Raw genomic sequence first — 20,209 nt, 5'->3', positions numbered from 1 at the left:
TAATGAAACTAAAACATTTTCTAAATGGTAAATTATAATTGGTAAGTAACCTGGTGGTCTAAATTAGAACTACTGAAAAGCGATCCACTTCCTGTTTTAAATATTAACTGATTTGAATATTTTGATTGGCCTTAAAAAATGGTATGTACTAGTATTGCTATCTGGTAGTCTAAATTGGAACTACTAATTCGGACCCACTTCTTGTTTTAATTAGTACGAATTATTATCGCCAGTTGGCGAGTTGCAGCTCCCAGTTATCAATATAATAGATCACAGATTATAGTTTTTAATTAAAAATAAATTATAATATGTGATATGACTGTTTTTATGTGATAGGCCTAAACTGACTTTTTATCATAGAAAAGTACCTATATCCTATTTTTATACCATGTATATATGAAATATACATAGTATATTAAGTTTAGTCCCAAGTTTGTAACGCTTAAAAATAATGATGCTAGGAAAAACATTTTGTCATAGGTAAAATCATCTAATTAGTCCATTTTCGGTTGTCCGTCCGACCGTCCGTCCGTCCGTCTGTGGACACGATAACTCAAAAACGAAAAAAGATATCGAGCTTTTTACAGCGTACTCAGGACGCAAAAAGTGAGATCAAGTTCGTAAATGAGCATCATAGGTCCATTGGGTCTTGGGTCCGTAGGACCCATCTTGTAAACCGTTAGAGATAGAACAAAAGTTTAAATATAAAAAAATGTTCCTTATAAAAAATTAAACAACTTTTGTTTGAAACATTTTTTCGTAAACATCACTGTTTACCCGTGAGGGCGCCAATTAGGTGGAAATTTTATAAAATGTACTATACTTGATTATCAGTTATGTACGTGTCACATGTTTGTATGTGTAATGTGATAAAGAAATCAACACTGACTATGCATGGTATTTCAACAATTAACTCAGTCAATTGTTTGTTTTCACTTGTTATTATCATTATTAATTTTGAGAGTATTAGATAAATAAATTTATAATATATATTTTTTAATGTTTTATTAAACGAGAAGGGTTAATTTAAAAAAATTTTATTTTCAATTTTTTGCCATTTCCAAAGAATTTTTTGGAACAGTTGATACTCATATTTGTCTAGTTCTACCAAGCTCATATTCTCCACCCATCATGGATATAGTTGTTTATCATTACCGTGTCTTATTAAAATTGAGGCTATGGATTAATAAACTTTTTGTTTTTAGTCGCTCCTTTTTACAATTTGACGCTGGACATAGTTCTATTTTTTTCAGCTAGGTGGATTCCATATTTGACGCTCAAAGCCAGCGTCAAGCGTCATCATGAAATTACATCTTTATGATGTTACCTTATGATGATCCTTGGCTCTGAATTCTTGCCACAAATTTGGATTCCATCTAGCTGAAAATAACAGAGTATTTCAAGTGTCAAATTTTAAAAATGAGTGACAAGAAAATTTTTTAATGTCGAAATCGGTAGTCGATATCTCGAGATATACATACTAAAAGTAACTCCCTAACTTCATTTTTGATAAAACACGTAATAATAAGTAAACAACTTATTCATAATGACTGGTAATACGTTTATTAATTGTGGGCTAATTAGATAGTTAAATGTAAATTTATTTATCCAGTACCCAATAGAGTTCGTACAAAACGAAGTGGCACCGAGCAAGAGAGAGTGTAGATACGAGTGCACATACATATACATCATACACTCTCTCTTGCTCGGTGCCACTTCGTTTTGTACGAACTCTACTATCAAAATCAATCCTGTAAATAAAAAACTATGTTTAATTTTTTACGATGTAATGCTGCTAAGTTTTTTCTAGATTTCAGCATGACTTAAACTGGACACGTGACCTACTCAAACTCAGAGTCAAATGCCAGCATGAAAATACACCTACACAACACTCTACACTAAATAATGTAACCTCATGATGACGCTTGACGCTGGCTCTGAGAGTCAAATTACGTTTCCATCTAGCTGAAAAAATAGACTTATGTCAAGCGTCAGCGCCAAATTGTAAAAATGAATGACAAAAAAGTTTATTAATATCGACATTCGCTAACTAGAGATACTATAAGTAAGTCTCTAAGCTCATTTTTGATAAATCACATGGAAATGATCAATAAACAACTATATCAATGATGGGTGGTAAATATGATAATCAATTATCGGTTTGCCATGGTCAAAAAATAATTCGTGAAGCGCAAATAAAAAACAAGTGAAAACAAAAATTGACTGAGTCAATTGTTTAAATACCATGCATAGACAGTGTTGATGACTCTATCACATTACACATACATACATGTCACACATACATAACTGATATTCTCATAATTACATACTATATAATTTACGCCTAATTTGCACCCCTCACGGGTAAACAGTGATATTTACGAAAAAATGTTTCAAACAAAAGTTGGTTATTTTTTTTATAAGGAATATTTTTTATATTTAAACTATTGTTCCATCTCTAACGGTTTACAAAATGTGTCCTACGGACCTACGGACCCAAGACCCAATTGCCCTATATTGCTCATTTACGAACTTGACCTCACTTTTTACGTCCTCAGTACGCTATAAAAATTTCAGCTTGATATCTCTTTTCGTTTTTGAGTAATCGTGATGGCATACGGACAGGCGACAAACGACAGACAGACAGACAACCGGTAATGGATTAATTAGGTGATTTTATGAACACTTATACCAAAATTTTTTGCTTAGCATTGATATTTTTAAGCGTTACAAACTTGGGACTAAACTTAGTATACCTTGCATATTACATATATGCATGGTATAAAAAGTTAAATGTAAAATAATTAGACGCGGCTTAGTTTTTTCCCAGATAACAGCACCACCTAAACTGATCACTTGATCTAATTTGACGCTTAAACACAGCGTCTACCGTCAGCGTGAAAATACACCTTTAGGCAAAAAGGACTTACCTATTGACGGATGTTTTTACAAATATTGTGATATTCTGTGTTTTTTCCTGTACCCTTATGAAATTATGACTTGACCTCAATTCATGTGAAGCTATCTACAAATTTAAAATAATGAAATTGTTGATATCTCAGTTTGACATATAAATCTGTCTAATAAATGTCAATAAAAAATTTTAATTTCCACGTTTAACTACAATTCAAAAATAATGGCAATAATTTTTAAAGAACTTTCGTAAGTTTTAAAATATTTACATAAACTTAAAAAGATATAAATACTAATTGTTGATCTTTTTATATTTAGGTACTAGACGTACGATGGTTGTTGGAGGCCCGTTTGTTAGTTTACGGGGGTTTGCTACTTCCCGACCACCTTTACTTGTATTTACTTTATGCCTTACAGCTTTTGCCTTGACAACATTATGGTTATCATATTTTGTTCGTAATGAGAATGAATTACAAAATATTGACGCACATCGGGTATGCTAAATATTACTTTTTGTTATCAATTCTACAGTCATAGTCTTAAGTAGAGGCATTGCTTAACAGAGTGATTTTTTATTTAGCCATGTTTGATGACGCTTTGGGTCCGTTTTATGCTAGAGTAGCTAGAAAAGATTGTTTAGTAAAATAGCAGCTTGTAGGACAAATCCTTTTAGCTGTTGTGATATCGTATATCTATTTATATATAAAACATACTTTGGTCATAATAACTCCACGAGCCGTTTATGTGCAAACAATGTTCAAAGTAAAGTGCAAAAAATTTTGGCGAACCACGGGAGCAAATTGGGTGAAAATTGTAAACTTAGGCAGGTGTGCAAGTATGCAATTTTTCATTGGCCAATTTTCTTATTATTTGATGAAATAAAGCATTTGATCAAGGAATTGACTCCTCGCCAGTTGATTTTTATGGAAGCCGGTGGAATATATACATGAGTACTTGTACTTTTTCGGTTTACATCCGGACACCACATCCTCTTTATTTAACATTTAAAAAAGTTATTGGATTTAAAAAAAGATATTTTGAACAATTCTCAGCATTTTTTGAACATTGACATTTTTTACCTAACCTCACCGTTTTCGATATATAAGCATTTGAAACAAAATTTTGCTTTTCGACGAGAACTCGTTAATAACGAAAATAAGATTCTTTTTTTGGTTCCGGTCAAATATTTAATTGGATAGTCATTGAATATTATATTTTGGACGGTTCTAAGAATTTTTTTACTCTTTTTAGTTTAGAATGGTCCAATATATATTGTCATATAGTTTTTTAACCCTATTTTTGACCAGAATAAAAAAAAATATTTATTTTCAGCAAAACCCCGAACTTTTTTTCTCATCCATACAGTGAGGTTTGGTAAAAATTGCCAAGAGCCAAAAAATGTTTAGAAGCGTCCAAAATATAATATCTTATTACTTTCAAATTAAAATTTTGACCGGAACCACAAAATAATCTTTATTTTCGTCACTAACGAGTTTTCGGCGAAAACCCGCACTTTTTAATAAATGCTTATATCTCGAAAACCGTAAGGTTAGCTAAAATATGTCAATGATAAAAAAGTACTGAGAATTGTCGTTTTTATAATGCAATAGTTTTTTAAAATGTTAAATAAAGAGAATGCGGTATCCGGAAGTAGAGAACTTCTGCCCCACCTTATGAATGTAAATCGAAATTAAAGCACAAGTTACGCATGAATATGATTTTGTTGAGTACACTTAGACAAACATTTTTCACCGGCTCCCATAAAAATCCACTGACGAGGAGTCAATTCCTGGGTCATAATGATTTTTCAGTTTTATTTCCTCGATTATACAGGGTGAACTATTTTAATCTATAATGGCTAATAGCTCGTTTTGTAGTTAACCAATCAAAAAATAACTTATGCAAAAATTGCAGAGTTTGATGAGGGATATCATGTTCTGACATCAAATTGGATCTAATTTTTCGGGCTACTTTAATAGCCAATTTAGATTCTAATCGGTAAGAAAAAGAATAATACTTTAAATTAGAAAGTTGATGCTCATAAAACAAAAACTAACAATTAAAACGTTACCTTTCAGAGGAAGTGCGACTTTAAAATATGTCATTATTGCATTTAATCGAGAGAAAATACGCCTTAAGTTTATCAATAATTATCTAGGTCAAAGTCATGGACATACGGTTGAATGTCTTCTATTGGCCTTGATAACTTTTCGCTAAAGCATTTTTCTGTTGTTACTGTGTGTTCTTTCGTTCTTTCGATTAAATCCAACAACATTTTTCCGAAAGCTAACGATTTTCGAATAAATGTTCTAAATAAAAAATGTTAGTTTTTTTAATGAGGATCAACTTTCTTATTTAAAGTGTTGTTTTATCTCTTACCTTCTTTGATCTAATTTGACTATTAGACCAACCCGGAGAACTAAGTCCAATCTGATCACAGAACCTGATGTTCCCCAACAAACTCTACAAATTTTGTTTAAGTTATTTTTTTATTGGTTACTTGCAAAACGAGCTATTAATCATTATAGTTTAAAATGGTCCACCCTGTATGTAATCATTTTAAATTATTTTTTTTATTATTTCTGTCTAGTAGTCTAATGTTCAATGGACGTTCACAAAAAGATAATATTTAAATAAATAAATTTATGAAAGATAAGATAAAAATAGAAAATAATGCATTTCGGAAAATTTTCAAGGGTGTTTGCATGGTCGTATCCAGTTTTTGTGTCAAGGGAAGCAAAACAGAAATTTTTAGTCCAGAGAGGTAATGTTTACGAAAAAACGTTTCAAACAAAATTTTTTTTTTAATTTTTATAAGGAACATTTTTTGTATGACTGTGGAAAATTTCAAATCGATACTTCCTATAAATAATGAAAATATGAGGGTGTCTTCATCTAAAAGTCGACACACTGTATATGAAATATATCAAGATATACTAAGTTCAGTCCCAAGTTTGTAACGCTTAAAAATATTAATACTACCAATAAACTCTTGGTATAGATGTTCATAAAATCACTGAATTAGTCCATTTCCGGTCTGTCTGTCTGTCCGTCTGCGATCACCATAACTCTAAAACGAAAAGAGAAATCAAGCTGAAATTTTTGGTCCGTTGGGTCCGTAGGACCCATCTTGTAAACCGTTAGAGAGAGAACCAAAGTTTAAATGTAAAAGTTATTTAATATATAAAATAAACAACTTTTGTTAGAAACATTTTTTGGCAAACATCACTGTGTACCCGTGAGGGTGCAAACTAGAACAAAACTTTTTTATTTTATTTTGTAAACTATTAGTGTAATAGTAGACATATTGGTCCATGAGAAAATCTGATTTGTTAATATTTTGAAACACACGTACCTAAACAAATAATTTCAAGTTAGTTTGACGCGATGGCTCACCAACTTTTTTTCGTAGTCGCCTTTGAACATAACTTATGCATAAATGGCTCGTGGAATTTTCCCGACCAAATTACTTGTAAGAGAGTGATTTGATAATACACTGAGAAACTTTTTATTTTCGAGATACTTTCATGGTACAGCTTTATAACAAAAATATGATAGTAGTAAGTAAATTATTATTATTTAATTCGGTACATAAAAATAACTAAAAAAGTCCTATAAACATAAGATCAAACTAGTTGGTTTCACGGTGACGGCGCTCTAAGTCTTTGGCATCTTAATCCGCCTTTTTTGTAACAAAATATCAACCAAAGAATAAAAGGAACATTTATTAACATATTAACATAAAATAAAATACAACAACAAAAAATTTTACCTAAATTTTAAACAACTGTATTTCTGCAAAAAATCATCGAATTTGGAACCACAATAGCTCATTTGAAAACTTGTACTTTCTAGTGTTGTAATCTATTGCTCAAAAATTGTTATCATCTATTGAAAGGGTGAGAAATGTTATCCCTAAATTTTATATGAAGTTTGTTAATTCGAATGTTTGTTTATTTTTCTTGAAAATCAGCTATAAAAAATTCCCGTATGAGCTTTTTAGACTAAGATATTCTCTTTCCAAGCAAAATTAACACTTCTGGATTTAAAATTCTCATATCTTTTGAAAACTTAAACTGCCTTCTCCTAAGCCCTTACATATTGTTTTGTAAGCTTTACCAAAAAAATAATTTACTTTCCATTATCATATTTTTGTTATAAAACTTTATTATATTACAGTATGTCTGAAAAGAAAAGTTAGACATTTAATTCGACCTCGTCCTTCAGGGTCAATGAAAAGCTCACTCTGCTTCATAACTGATAAGAAATAGTAGAAGAACATTTTAAATTAGAAAGTTGTGCTTTATTAAAATGCCAAAATTTTTTGTTTGAAGAATTTCTGAAACTGAATAGTTTAGATTCAATTTCTGTCTAACTAAATCAACTCTTTTGTGAATTTTTTAATGCAATTTTCGGAAAAAAAAAAGTAAGAGATAATTTAGGGTACAACTTCGCAGTCAGTTTCTGTCTTAAAGATGCAAAGAAAAAATGATTCGAACAAAAAATGTTACCTTGTAAATAAGGAATTACTTTCTAATTTAAAGTTGTTTTTCTATTTCTTATCAGTTATGAAGCAGAATGAGCTTTTTATTGAACCTGAAAGCCCAGGTTGAATATAATGATTGCGTAAAATGTGTGCCAATGAACTCCACATTTTTTGCTTGAAGCATTTTTCTCTATAAATAGTATATTACACAACTAGGGAGCAAAAGTAAAGAATGTCTCAGATCCCATGTTCATTATGGCTCGAGGCGAGGCCAAGGGTGACAAACATGAAATCTGAGACATTCTTTACTTGCTCCCGAGGCATAAAGTGACAACAGAAAGATTTTCTTCCCGATATATATTTCGCCCCGAAAAAACTTATTTTTCGAGTTTCAAATGCATGACTACTTAAAAAAACACTCCGTACATATATATATATATATATATCACTGATCTCCATATAACTGGGTAGAGGATCCTATGTATTGAAATTGATCAAATGAGTGGATAGAACTAAAAAAATGAAATGACAAAAGCGCATATTGAACAAATTTATACTTCATGTGAAATCGTAACAAATTTATGGTGCGCACAATAGTTCCATTTAGTTCCTAGCCATTCCTGGGGTGCTGGGAGTGCTTCAACATAAATTTCTTTTACGCCATATAGATCCTTTATCCAGTTATATAGAGATTAGTGTTAAATATACATACAATATCACGATAACTTAAGAATTAGGCCAGTAAGTATTTTATTCTAATGACCCTGAAAAATGTAAAATAATAAAAGTGTAAGATACCTTGAGGGGCAGATCAATGCCATTACTTAGACTATCATTTTGGCTGTTCTACAATTAATACAAATGAGCTTGAATAATCTGATAATATATTATCTACGCCCGTGAGAAAAGAAGCAATTTTCTCACTCGGTAACTTTATTTTTGGCTATATAGCAGATTTGCTGAAGCCACTTTTAATAAAAAAAAAAACTTTATTTTTTTCGAATTATTTAACGATAAAGACATTTTTTTGTATTTTTCGAAAAAAAGTTTTGCATTAAAATTGCAATATTTAAAAAAATATATATCCGAGACTGCCAGAACTTTTTGAGCCACACTGGATAGTGGCAACCTTAATTTTAGTTCCCGTGGTAAATTCATCAGTTTTTGTGCTGAATAAAACAAAAAAAAAAACGTACGAGAAACTTTGTTTTCATTATAACTCAGCTGATTTTCATGCAAATGACTTGAAACTTCTTACATTTTCATGGTTTAAAAGTACTTCAAAAAGAGTATGATATACTTTCTTCAAAAAACTGCAAACTTTTCAGTTATTTGATGTTACATATTCCGAATTTCAATCCCTAATAACTCGGATAGTATTGACTTTTTGAAATATGCTTGAATGACTTTTTTTGTTTAGAATTCATCCTTCTACCGATTCGCGTTGTCATTTTCAACATAAATTTTTCCACACCCAAGAAGGGGTGGCTCCTACCCCCTGGATAAGATCCCACAAATTTTTGTTTTTAATTTCTTTAAGTAAGCTTTAAACAATGTAACAGTTTTTATAAAGATTCATTTATTGACCCTGGATTCCGAATTTTTGAGATATTTATACCTTATGGCTCTCTGTTAACAATAATGTGCTTTTATAACTCAAAATCAGAATATTTAAGCATATTTCTACATAAATTTTAATTTTTATCAAATTTCATAATTTATTTTTGACAACCGAAAGTTAAAGTTTTCACTACTCTATTAAATTAGATATTTGTTACAGGATTGGAAATCACTTATACGTTATTTGAGTGCTCAAGAACTTTGTATCCAGCATTCATCTTCATCTGCATCGTATGTGTACAACAATCATATCGCGTTCAATAATGACACGTTAGATTATGCAAACGTGTCAGTACATATTTTAGCCACGCTGAATGTTGCTTCATTGCCACCGAATATTAGCTATGTAAATGGCTATCTTTTAGTATCAGGTAAACGTTTTATCTACATATATTTATTTATTGATACTATTACAGTATATGGACGCAAAATATCTCAGTAATAAAAAAAATTAACTCGTCCGCTTTTACAACGCGATAATTGGGAGAAAAATTAGTAGTTTTTAAGAAAAAATAATTTGGCAAAAATCGGAATGTAGGAACTTATTTAAAACAAGTGAAAACTGTATGTTATGAAATTCTTTTCGGATCATATTGCTTTTAATACGCATCGATCGATACCTCAACGAAATCGATATCATTTGTTGTTCGCACGATATCGATTCTAAAAAAATTTAAGGAAAGTCACGCCCGATTCGACCGAATGTTATGAAATTCTTTTCAGATCAGTTAATACGCTTCAATCGGTACCTCAACGAAGTCGATATCATTTTTTGTTCGCTCGATATCGATCGGAATATAATTCAAGAAAAAGCTCGCTCAGCTAGAAACGGCTTGACCGAATGTAATAAAATTCTTTTCGGATCATATTGTCTTTAATACGCTTCGATCGGCACCTAAACGAAATCGATATTATTTTTTGTTCGCGCGATATCGATCCGTATAAAATTTAAAAAAAAGCTCGCTCGAATCGAAACGGCTCGACCGAATGTTATGAAATTCTTTTCGGATCATTTTGCCTTTAATACGCTTCGATCGACACCTCAACTAAGACGATAAAATTTTTTGTTCGCGCGATATTGACGACGAAAAAAATGTTCACTTACACACATACTTTTTCTCCAAATTGGTGTTAATGTCTTGTCCTAACCATGAAACGTATAGATATGTTGAAAATTTCGATTTCGAAAATAGGACCCATTACAATGACTTCCTATAGTGGGAAGTTAAAAATCAAATTTTTTAATTTACTTTTGTCAGTAATTGCAGAATAAACATTTATTAAAAAAATTAATTATTTTTCAAAGAGTTAACAAATGTTAACTCTGCACCTACTGCCAGGCAAGTTAATTAAAACAATTTGATTTTTTGATATTTTGTAGATATTTAGTCGTACTTCGAGCTGAAGGGGTTTATTTTGTTCGCTAACCCAATCAAATGTCAGTGGCGGTCCATCAATTAAAAAAAAAAACAACTATCATTATCCCCTCACATCTTGGCTCAAAATACGTATTTTCAACTTTCCCATTTAAGGTTATCAACGAAAATCAATAGTTTTCCCGTAAAAAAGCCTCTTTTTTAAATATATATTTTTTTTAAATATTTCAAAAACTCGCCAAAAAAGATCGTTCCGGGCAAATTTTTTTATTTTTGTTTTTGATAAGTTTAAGAACCCATCCTTCATGGTCACGAAGTGTGTACCTCACAAAAGATTATCTTGTTTTGTGGCCGATTAGGAGACTGAACTAAAAATTAAACTCTTCAGAAAATAGTGCCTAATTTTTTTAGAAACATTAATTTTTTAAAAAGTAGCGTACTCGATATCGTTATGGTTTTTATTTTATACATTATTAGGGTGGAAGAGTTTATGTCCAACAGCGACTCCATTTTCAGATACTTCACTTGGAATATCATTTAATTTGGATAATGTAAATGTACAACAAAACAGCAGCAAAGTACAAGATGTGTGTGTTACATTAACTGGCCCTAAAACTATTCTATCAATGGCAAGCTCACCTCCTGCATGTGCAGCTGCACCGTCTCAACAGGTAGTATTTGCAAAAATAGTATTTAGTCGCATCAATGAATGTTTTTACCCAGCAGTCCCAATAACAGCTCCGATTTTGATGATTTTTTTTCTTCAAAATGATTCTGTTTGTATATTATTTAAACTCAAACATTTCAGAGGTGGGAAATAATCTGAAGGGGGAAAAGGCAATGTTCCAGCTGATATATCGACAACCAGCCTAAATCGCTAATGATAAAAGTTTGAAATATCAAGGAGATGTTGATTTTATACTGCAGGTATCATTTAAGAAAGGATTTTTTCCCCCTAAATTCATCCTCTAAAAGGGTGAAATAAGGGATGAAAGTTTGTATGAAAATATACACAAACCGTCATTTTTGAGTTCAGTACTTAACCTATTTTTAAAATTCTTTCACCTATAGAATGCTACATTATCAACAACGTGGGCTATATTTTATTTTCAAAACAATTTAGATTCCGCTCCAAAAGTAAAAATCCATTAAATACTGAAACCTGCATTTTTGAGTTCACTACGTAAACGATTTTAGAAATTCTTTCATCTGTAGAATGCTACATTATGAGCAGGTAACATTGCCGTATTATCTTTTCAAAATAATTAGGGATTCGCACTAAAGTTAAAATTCATTAAATAGCGAACAAAAGTGAAGTTAAGAGAATTGAAGGCTATAACGTGGATAACTGCTAGTTATGTATTTATATTGTTTAAACAATATTTGTGCAGCTTATATAAAAAAAATCACTCTTGCGTGATTTTTTTCCACAAAAAATTTATTTTAACTTAATAACAAAAAAAATGGATTTAACTTTTAATGCGGAACCCTAACTTTTTTTGAAAATAAAATACAACACATATTAATTGGTGATAATGTAGATTCTAGATGCAAAAATTTTTTAATCGGTTAAGTAGTGAACTAAAAAATGAAGATTTATATGTATTTTCATACAAACTTTCATCCCCCATTTGACCCTGTTTAGAGTATAAATTTCAAAAAATTCTTTCTAAAATGACACCTACAATATAAAATCAATATCCTCTGGAAATTTTAAACTTCTATCATTAACGATTTAGGCTAGGCATTAATATACCAGTTGGAACATTGAACTCTGAAAGGTTTCTGATTTTAAACAATATATAAAAAGAAACATTTTTAAAAAAATTATCAAAATTGGAGCTGATATTGAGGACTACCTATGAATGGCTATTTTATGTATTCCTTTATGCGACTAATTTAAAATTTACCTCAATTAATATTCGTCAATTATTTTTTTCTAGGCATCGGGGATATTGGTTACAAGAGCTGGCCCACCAGCCTTAGGTGAACGTGTTGATGCTTGGTGTACAGATGGTGTTACAGCTCGTCTGTCTTATAAAATAAATCCTGAAAATTCGGTTGTTTTAAGTATTGTAAGTATATAGTTTTTAAATTCCACCTCGTACGAATATTTATAAATTCATGCTGCAGTCCTGGCATACCTGGCGTACAAAGGCAAATTTTTTATATTATTTATCTTAAGGATGTAAGAGCACTAAGGCAATTTTAAATAAAAATCTTCTTTCGAACTAAAAACATGAAAAAATCGGGTTTTATAATCTAGCGGCTGATTTATCATTTATATTGCAAAAAGTTAAAGGACAAAAGTACGCTATAACTTTTGTAATTTTCGATTCGATTTTTAAACAAATTAATTATTATTTTTCAGTCTGGCTTCAATTGCATGTCATAGTATCACTCTTCGACAAGAGAAGGTGTTTTGTAAAATTGAAATCGAAACTTCTTAATTCGGACAATTGCTATTTAACAGTACCGCCTATTTTCAAAAAAAAATTGAATTTCTCGGCAACTATATATCAGGATTCCGCTTGAAGAGAGTTATTGAGGATATCAAGGCGCATAATTTCTGAGATTGTTTACTCTATAAATTAATTATTGCTGAATTAATTGCAAAATTAAAAATTGCCTTTTTAAAATGGTTTTTTAGATCTGTGCGAAAATTGACGGACTTTCATGCTAACAATGGCATTTGGTAGATTTTTACAAAATAAAAAACTTTTTCCCTTTGACTTTTTGCGATATAAACGATAGGTCAGCCGCTAGATTAGAGAAATCGATTTTTTCATGTTTTTCGTACGAAAGAGGATTCGCCATTTTGTTTCTGCAACTTTTTTGGGATGCACTACCACGGATATCAATACTCGACCTTATAAAACTACTTTCAATCTACTAAGATTTAATTTGCTAACTCAATATCTGTTTGCTTCAATTGATTGGCCTATTAATAAATTATTGAAAAAAAAAAAAAACAAAACAAAAAACAAAACAAAACAAAAAAATCCGTTGTGCTCGACTAATTAAGGATGTATAAGCTCGGAAGTGGAGACACAAATTTAAAAAAATATATTTTTCAATTTTGATGGTGAATTATGTTATAACTTAACAATATAAGACGAAAAGTAAGAATTGAATTTTTCGATATCTGGAGTAATTTTCAAAATAATAATAATTATTTAGAATAATAGAAATTATTATTAGAATAATTATTTAGCTTTAGATATTTCGAAAACCAAGGCAGATATCGAAAAATTTTATTCTTATTTTTCGTCTACATTCATGAAGTTATAAGTATAACAAAATTCATCATCAAATTTAAAATAAGGTACAAATAATTTCAACCCTAAATCTAAAATTGCCTTGGTGCTCGTACTAATTTAATAATAAATAACATATAAAAATGACGCAAAAAGATCTATTTTCTGCTTTAAATTAAAATTACAAATAATAGAGATAGACTTCCGGAAGTGGGAGTTTTACATTGAAAATTTTCTTCTTTCGAAGAAACTTTTTTTAAAATTTCTTAAATATTAATATTTTATATTAATATTTAATAAATTGGCGAAAAACGAAATAACGTTTTTTTTTTCTTTAATTGTTTATAACTTGCTGAAAAACGTTTCTAGCACATTTTTCTAGACTTCATTCCGAATCCAACAAGCTATCACATGTATTTTTAAGACCATTATTTCTATATTTAAGCAACTTGAACTTTTTAACTAAACTAATTATATAAACAAAACAGTTAAAACATTAATGAATATATTATAATTATAATGAATACATGAATGCAGTTATTTGTTTTTATAAATGATTTTATAATTGAATATTTCTGTTTTCAGACGGATCGATCCATAATAAATCTTCATTTAGTTCACACTAGTTACTTTTTATTTGTAATGGCAATAACATTAATATGTTATGCTGTTATTCGTGGTAAACCAAAAAATAAGTTATCTATTGATAAGGTAGGTTTATCTGTTATTTACTATTACAATAGAGCTTTGAATATAGAAGTAAACACACTCAAATTTAAATTGGATACAATTATGTTCTTGCATAATATACCAGATAATATCGTGACTTTGCCGTCTGAAAGTACGGGGTAGTTTGCATCAAATCCGCTAGTTCTACTTATTTATGATGTTGGTCCAATGAATATTCCAAGTTTGTGATCTCGAGCGCTGAACGCAACTTTGTCAAAAATTAAAAAAAATACAGTGAAAATTTCGGATTTTTTTTTTCAGATTGTGGCGATCATAACCTTAAAGGACTGGTTTTTGAAAATATCTTTTTAATATGTTTTTAAAGTAGACTAAGAAATTACGAAAAAATGATAAACTTTGAAAGGCTTTATCTCGGAAACTATTGAGTCTAGAGTCTATTCTAGTCTCATATTGTTGCAAATTTAGTCTACTTTAAAAATGACATGAAAAGGTATCATCAAAATCTAGTTCTTAATTGTTATAATCGCCAAAATTGACAAACATCATAAAGAAGTCTGCGAAAAATCACAACTACCGATTTGACCCAGACTGTAATGTATAAAGTTACTGTACTATACAGATAATACATAATTTTTTTGCATTCAATAACAGGAGTTAGTTATTATGCACAAAATCCTTACAAATTTAGAGGGCAGAAGAGTTAAAAATGGTAATAACCTTTATTGTAGATAACTAAATTTCTATACCATGTATATGAAATATACAAAGGTATAATAAGTTTAGTCCCAAGTTTGTAACCATAAAAAAAAAGATGCTATTAAAAAAAATGTTGGTATAAGTGTTCATAAAATCACCTAATTAGTCCATTTCTGGTTGTCTGCCTGTCGTCTGTCGTGTGTCTGTCCGTCTGTTATCACGATTACTCAAAAACGAAAAGAGATATTTATCTGAAATTTTTATAGCGTACTGAGGGCGTAAAAAGTGAGGTCAAGTTCGTAAATGAGCAATATAGGTCAATTGGGTCTTGGGTCCGTAAGACCCATCTTGTAAACCGTTAGAGATAGAACAAAAGTTTAAATATAAATATTATCGAAGATAGAGCAGTCCGCCACCAAAATTAGCAAAGAGTAACATTCACTAGCTAATTCTTACTGATGATGACTACTTGGTAGTCGAAAATACGTATTTTTAAAAATACAAAAAACTGATCTAGGAATTGGGGCAAAAATCGAAATTTAAAAGTTTAAATGTAAAAAATATTCCTTATAAAAAATAAACAACTTTTGTTTGAGACATATTTTCGTAAACGTAACTGTTTACCCGTGAGAGCGCAAATTGTATAGTATTATATGGGTATATCAGTTATATATATGTATATCTGTGACATTTATGTATGTTAATGTGACAGTGTAATCAAAACTTTCTATACATGGTATTTCAACAATTAATTCAGTCAATTGATTTCTAAAATTACTATTTTTGAAGTTGTTACGCGTTCAATGTTACATTGCTACTCAAAATAATTTAAAATTATTTCTTGCACTAACTAATTATACAGGAACCTAAAATTCTCTAGGTACCATTTTTGAACTTTTCCCCTCGATATTTAAATCGATTTGTTTTCAATCAAAACAATAATAATAATCTCCCTTAATACGAGTTATTAAGGGTGGATACTTTTGAAATGAATACATTATATTTTAGTCCAAATATGTGTAGAGATATTCCGAATAGCAGGAGGAGGGAACAAACGCACAAAAAGCTAGATTTTTTCTACCAATTACTGTCTAAACTAATCGATTTACAAACAAAAAAATTTCATAATTCAGTCATTACGTCGGGAAAAAACGGGGTCGATAAGCATGTGAACTTAACAAGCTAAATGTTTCAAACAAAATATGTTTGAGTATTTATAAAGAACAACTTTCTAATTTAAGGCGTACATCCAATGTTTGTCAGTTATGAATCAGAGTAAGGTTTTAATTTGACTTGAACGAATTCGATGCCGGTAGAAGATGTATGGGTTTTCACTTTTCACGACGATTCCGAAAATGTTCGCCTTAACGTGTAGTTGCTTACTCCTTTTGGATAAAAAACGAGTCCGTTCAGAAGCGAAAGCTGTATAAACTGTCCAATGGATCCACCATGGCCGTATATCTATAAAAGATTTCAAATTTCACATTCCGCGACATAATTTGGCTTTTAGACGCGAGTGAGGGTGGGCTCCCGATCTAATACATTATTTTGACCAATCATGCATACAAGGTACTTCTTCTGTTTACTTCCATGTTCAAAGTAATATAGTCAACATTTAAATATATCTTTTAATTTTTTATACTTTTGTTTCTAGGTGCTATTAGATACTTAAATATCAGAGATTCCCAGTTCGTGTAATTATAATTATTTTTTTAATTTGGTTGTGATATATTTTGTGTCATAAATAAATAATTAACACAGCAGCTATTATTATTATTAATTTAATTGTGTGTTTTTTTTTTTCAATAAATCCTTTTAGCAGAGTGAAATAAGCCAAAAAATTCCAAAATCCAGTCATTACGTCGGAAAAAACGGGGTCGATAAGCATGTGAACTTAACAAGCTAAATTTTTGATATTACGTGGAGAGGGGGCTTGGAAAACTTAACTTCGAATTGTCAACCGAAATTTTTTTGTGAATTTCCGCCATCTTGAAAAAAGAGTTAAATTCAGTTTTTTCATAATAACTCGGTTCTCCTTTGAGGAATTTTTATGCCATACTTTTTTGCTACTTTTCTCACGATCTACAATTAAGGTCCTTTTCATTTTTGACCTATCGTCCATCGTTGTTGAGATATCGATCGAAAAAAACAGAATTTTTGTTTAGTGACATTTGCTATATTCTTTTTTCCCGGGAAAGATATCAAAAAAATGTCTGGTATCAAACTTGTAGAGCGTTTTCAGACCTATAAATTGGTTTTTATTTTTGACAAAATTCACGATTTCTGGCGATAAAAAAAACGGATGAAACGGTTGTTTAGGGAATTATTGCAATATGAAATAAGTTGATAAACCAGCCAAATTATGAATCAAACACATAAGATTTATTGAATAAATAATTATCGAGAACGTGACTTGAAGACATTAATAAAAAAAAAGAGTGTTACCTGGAAAGTTTTCCGGGGTTTTGAAAATGAGTGATTTTATAGATTTTGAGATGCTCTTTTCGAATTTCCACTTTGCTACCTCTTATCCTTGCCGCTTGTATAATGAAAAAATGGCGTCGAAAAGCAGTTTTTTGACTATATCTACTTTCCGAGTCATTTTACGAGGAAAAAATCTAAATAGAAAATTAAACTAGAAAAATTTTTTTATAAATTAAATCGTTTCAGCGTACGAGCGAAGCAAAGTGTAACCACCCCTTCTAGGGAGTAGAAAAATATATGTTAAAATGAATATGTTGAAACCGGGAATCGATAGAGTGATGAAATCTAAGGAAAAAGTGTCATTTAAGTACATTTCGAAAAGTAAAAACTTTCCGAGTTATTGACGATTTAAATTCGGAGTATTTAACGTTAAATAACTCAAAAATTGGACGTTTTTTTGAAAAAAGTAATTTATACACGGAGTTATAATGAAAAGAAAGTTTCTCGTACTATTTTTTTATGTGTTATTCATCACAAAAACTAAATTAATTAATTGGAACTAAAATTAATGCTTGCCACTTTACAATTTACTTTATTAAGGTACTGACAAAAAGTTCTAGCAGTTTCGGATTTTTTTGAAATATTGGAATTTAAATGCAAAAAAATGTTTCGAAAAAAAAAAAAGTGTTTATCGTTAAATAACTCGAAAAATAATAAAGTTACAAAAAAAGTTTGGTAGGTAAAATATTCTGCGGAAAAAGAACTAAATTTTTTTCTTCTTAACTTTTTTTTGTAACTTAATTATTTATCAAGTTATTTAAAGATAAAGTCAATTGTTTCGCATTTTTCTAAATTTTTTTTTTGCATTTAAATTGTAATATTTTGAAAACTCTGTATCCGAAACTGTTAAAACTTTTTCAGAATGTCGTCAGTATACCTAATTAATGTAAATTGGAAAGCAGCAAGCATTAATTTTAGTTCCCGTGGTAAATTCATCAGTTTTTGTACTGAGTAAAAAATAAAAAAAAGATACGAGAAACAATATTTTCATTAATTTTTGTGCAAATTAAACTCCGTTAATTTTTGTGCAAATGACTTGAAACTTTTTTTATTTTCAAGGTTTTTTATAGCACTTTAAAAAATGTACGATATACTTTTTTAAAAAAACGTCAGTTTTTTCAGTTATTTAACGTTAAATACTCGAAATATATAATCTTTCACTTAATTTAATCACTTTGCGGCGCTCGTAAGCCAAAACTATTAATTTTACGAAAAAAAATTGCAAAGACATAAATTCTAGGAAATTTTCTGAGGTTTAATTTTGTATGTGTATATTTTCCTTGTAAAATGATCCGAAGAGGAGATATTGCCAAAAACTTTTTTCGACGCTATTTTTTCAATATAGCGGCGCAAGCGTCAAGCATACAAGGTAGCAAAGTGAAAATTTGAAAAGAGCACCTCAAAATCTATAAAATCACGCCCATTTTCAAAACTCGTAGAAAACTTTCCAGGTAAAACTACCAGATGAACTATACTAAAAGGTCAGAATTCTGTGACCATACATGTGGAGTGTTGTTAAAATTATACTCGAAAGTGTCCTTTTGCTGTAGCTATTAAAAGACAACATGAAGAACTATGTTTGTTTTAAAAAACTAAGCTTACTTTGCGGCAAGGAATTGAATGAAGAGTACGAGAAAAGAAGGTATTTTGATTTTCGCAGTAATATTAAACAAGTCCCTGGTGGAAAAAAATATTTGAAAAAAGAATAAGAAATTCTGAAAAAGTCTTAGGAACTTTGAATTTCTCAACGTTTTCGGAATAGTCTAATTCAGAGTTATTCAGAGTTCTTAACACTTTTTTAAAGTTTCTAAGACTTTTTCAGAGTTTCCTAAGACTTATTCTTTTTTCAAATATTTTTTCCACCAGGGGTAAGTACACTAAAATTTGCACAAGCTGTTCTTGAATAAACTACACAAAATCGTTATGACAGTTTAAATTAAATATATCGGAATTTATGAAACACATCAAGGGCAAACATGAAAATATAAATTCCACGACCGAATTGGAGTCAAATGGTACTTTACCATTTTTAGACCTTTTAATTTCTCGTCATAAAAACAAATTCTGTTTTGATATTTACAGAAAACCGAGTCATACTGACAAATACATCATATCAATTTCTTATTGTCACAATAGCCAAAAATTTGCAGCTTTTCTAAATCCTTTTAGCTTAAGGAATTAAAAAACATTAAAAATGTTACCGTTTTTACTAGTTACTCAACCGATGTTGCAGGTTCTATTATTCGAAAACGCCAATGGCGCAAAAGAACTAGGGATACAACCTCCTTTGAGAAAGTTTCCGAAAAGGCTAAGTGGGCTAGAGGTATATTTAACCACCATAGTAATAGCAGGATAGCGATAGAATTTTGAACAAATCTGGGATTAAAGTCGGTCTTACATCCCAGAAGTTGTAACACATCTTAGGTCAAACTAAGGGTCCAATTCCTTTGAATGCCTACGGTTTACAGACCCTGTTTTGCGCTTAAGAAAGGTAATTACCTTTCATGTGAATTTTTCAAGCATCATAAATCAAAAACTATAAGACATACGGAGCTGTGAATTGGTTCCAATTGTTTCAGATTTCTTATAATTTCAAAATGATATTATCAACTAATTACAAAGGTTCTATATTTTTTTTTTCATATAGAATAAAATGGTTCAAAATTTTTTGCTAAATTTTAAATAGT

General features: G+C 30.1%; 1 protein-coding gene across 2 annotated transcripts; it reads left to right on the top strand.

Moving 5' to 3' along the window:
- Nucleotides 1-2,949: 2,949 nt before the first annotated feature.
- LOC123300449 (transmembrane protein 248-like) lies at nucleotides 2,950-16,800 on the top strand. 2 transcript variants are annotated; one of them, XM_044883025.1, is made up of 7 exons: nucleotides 2,950-3,162; nucleotides 3,232-3,407; nucleotides 9,180-9,390; nucleotides 10,912-11,066; nucleotides 12,339-12,470; nucleotides 14,238-14,363; nucleotides 16,693-16,800. In XM_044883025.1, exons 2-7 carry the CDS (start codon nucleotides 3,246-3,248, stop codon nucleotides 16,708-16,710), a joined length of 804 nt encoding a protein of 267 aa, XP_044738960.1. In that variant the 5' UTR covers nucleotides 2,950-3,162; nucleotides 3,232-3,245; the 3' UTR covers nucleotides 16,711-16,800. The 2 variants fall into 2 exon arrangements, with proteins under 2 accessions (XP_044738960.1, XP_044738959.1); XM_044883024.1 differs by having other exon boundaries at nucleotides 2,960-3,162; nucleotides 10,873-11,066.
- Nucleotides 16,801-20,209: the final 3,409 nt, after the last annotated feature.

Source organism: Chrysoperla carnea, chromosome 5 (genome assembly GCF_905475395.1).
Source record: "Chrysoperla carnea chromosome 5, inChrCarn1.1, whole genome shotgun sequence".
In the NCBI taxonomy this organism is placed as follows: domain Eukaryota; kingdom Metazoa; phylum Arthropoda; class Insecta; order Neuroptera; family Chrysopidae; genus Chrysoperla; species Chrysoperla carnea.
This window is presented reverse-complemented; position numbering and strand designations above follow the sequence as displayed.

Bases quoted from the DNA above. Each gene is read 5' to 3' on its own strand.
- LOC123300449 (XM_044883024.1), top strand. From the start codon at position 3,246: ATGGTTGTTGGAGGCCCGTTTGTTAGTTTACGGGGGTTTGCTACTTCC. The intron at 3,408-9,179 runs GTATGCTAAATA...TATTTGTTACAG, and splicing joins AAAATATTGACGCACATCGG to GATTGGAAATCACTTATACG. The intron at 12,471-14,237 runs GTAAGTATATAG...TTCTGTTTTCAG, and splicing joins ATTCGGTTGTTTTAAGTATT to ACGGATCGATCCATAATAAA.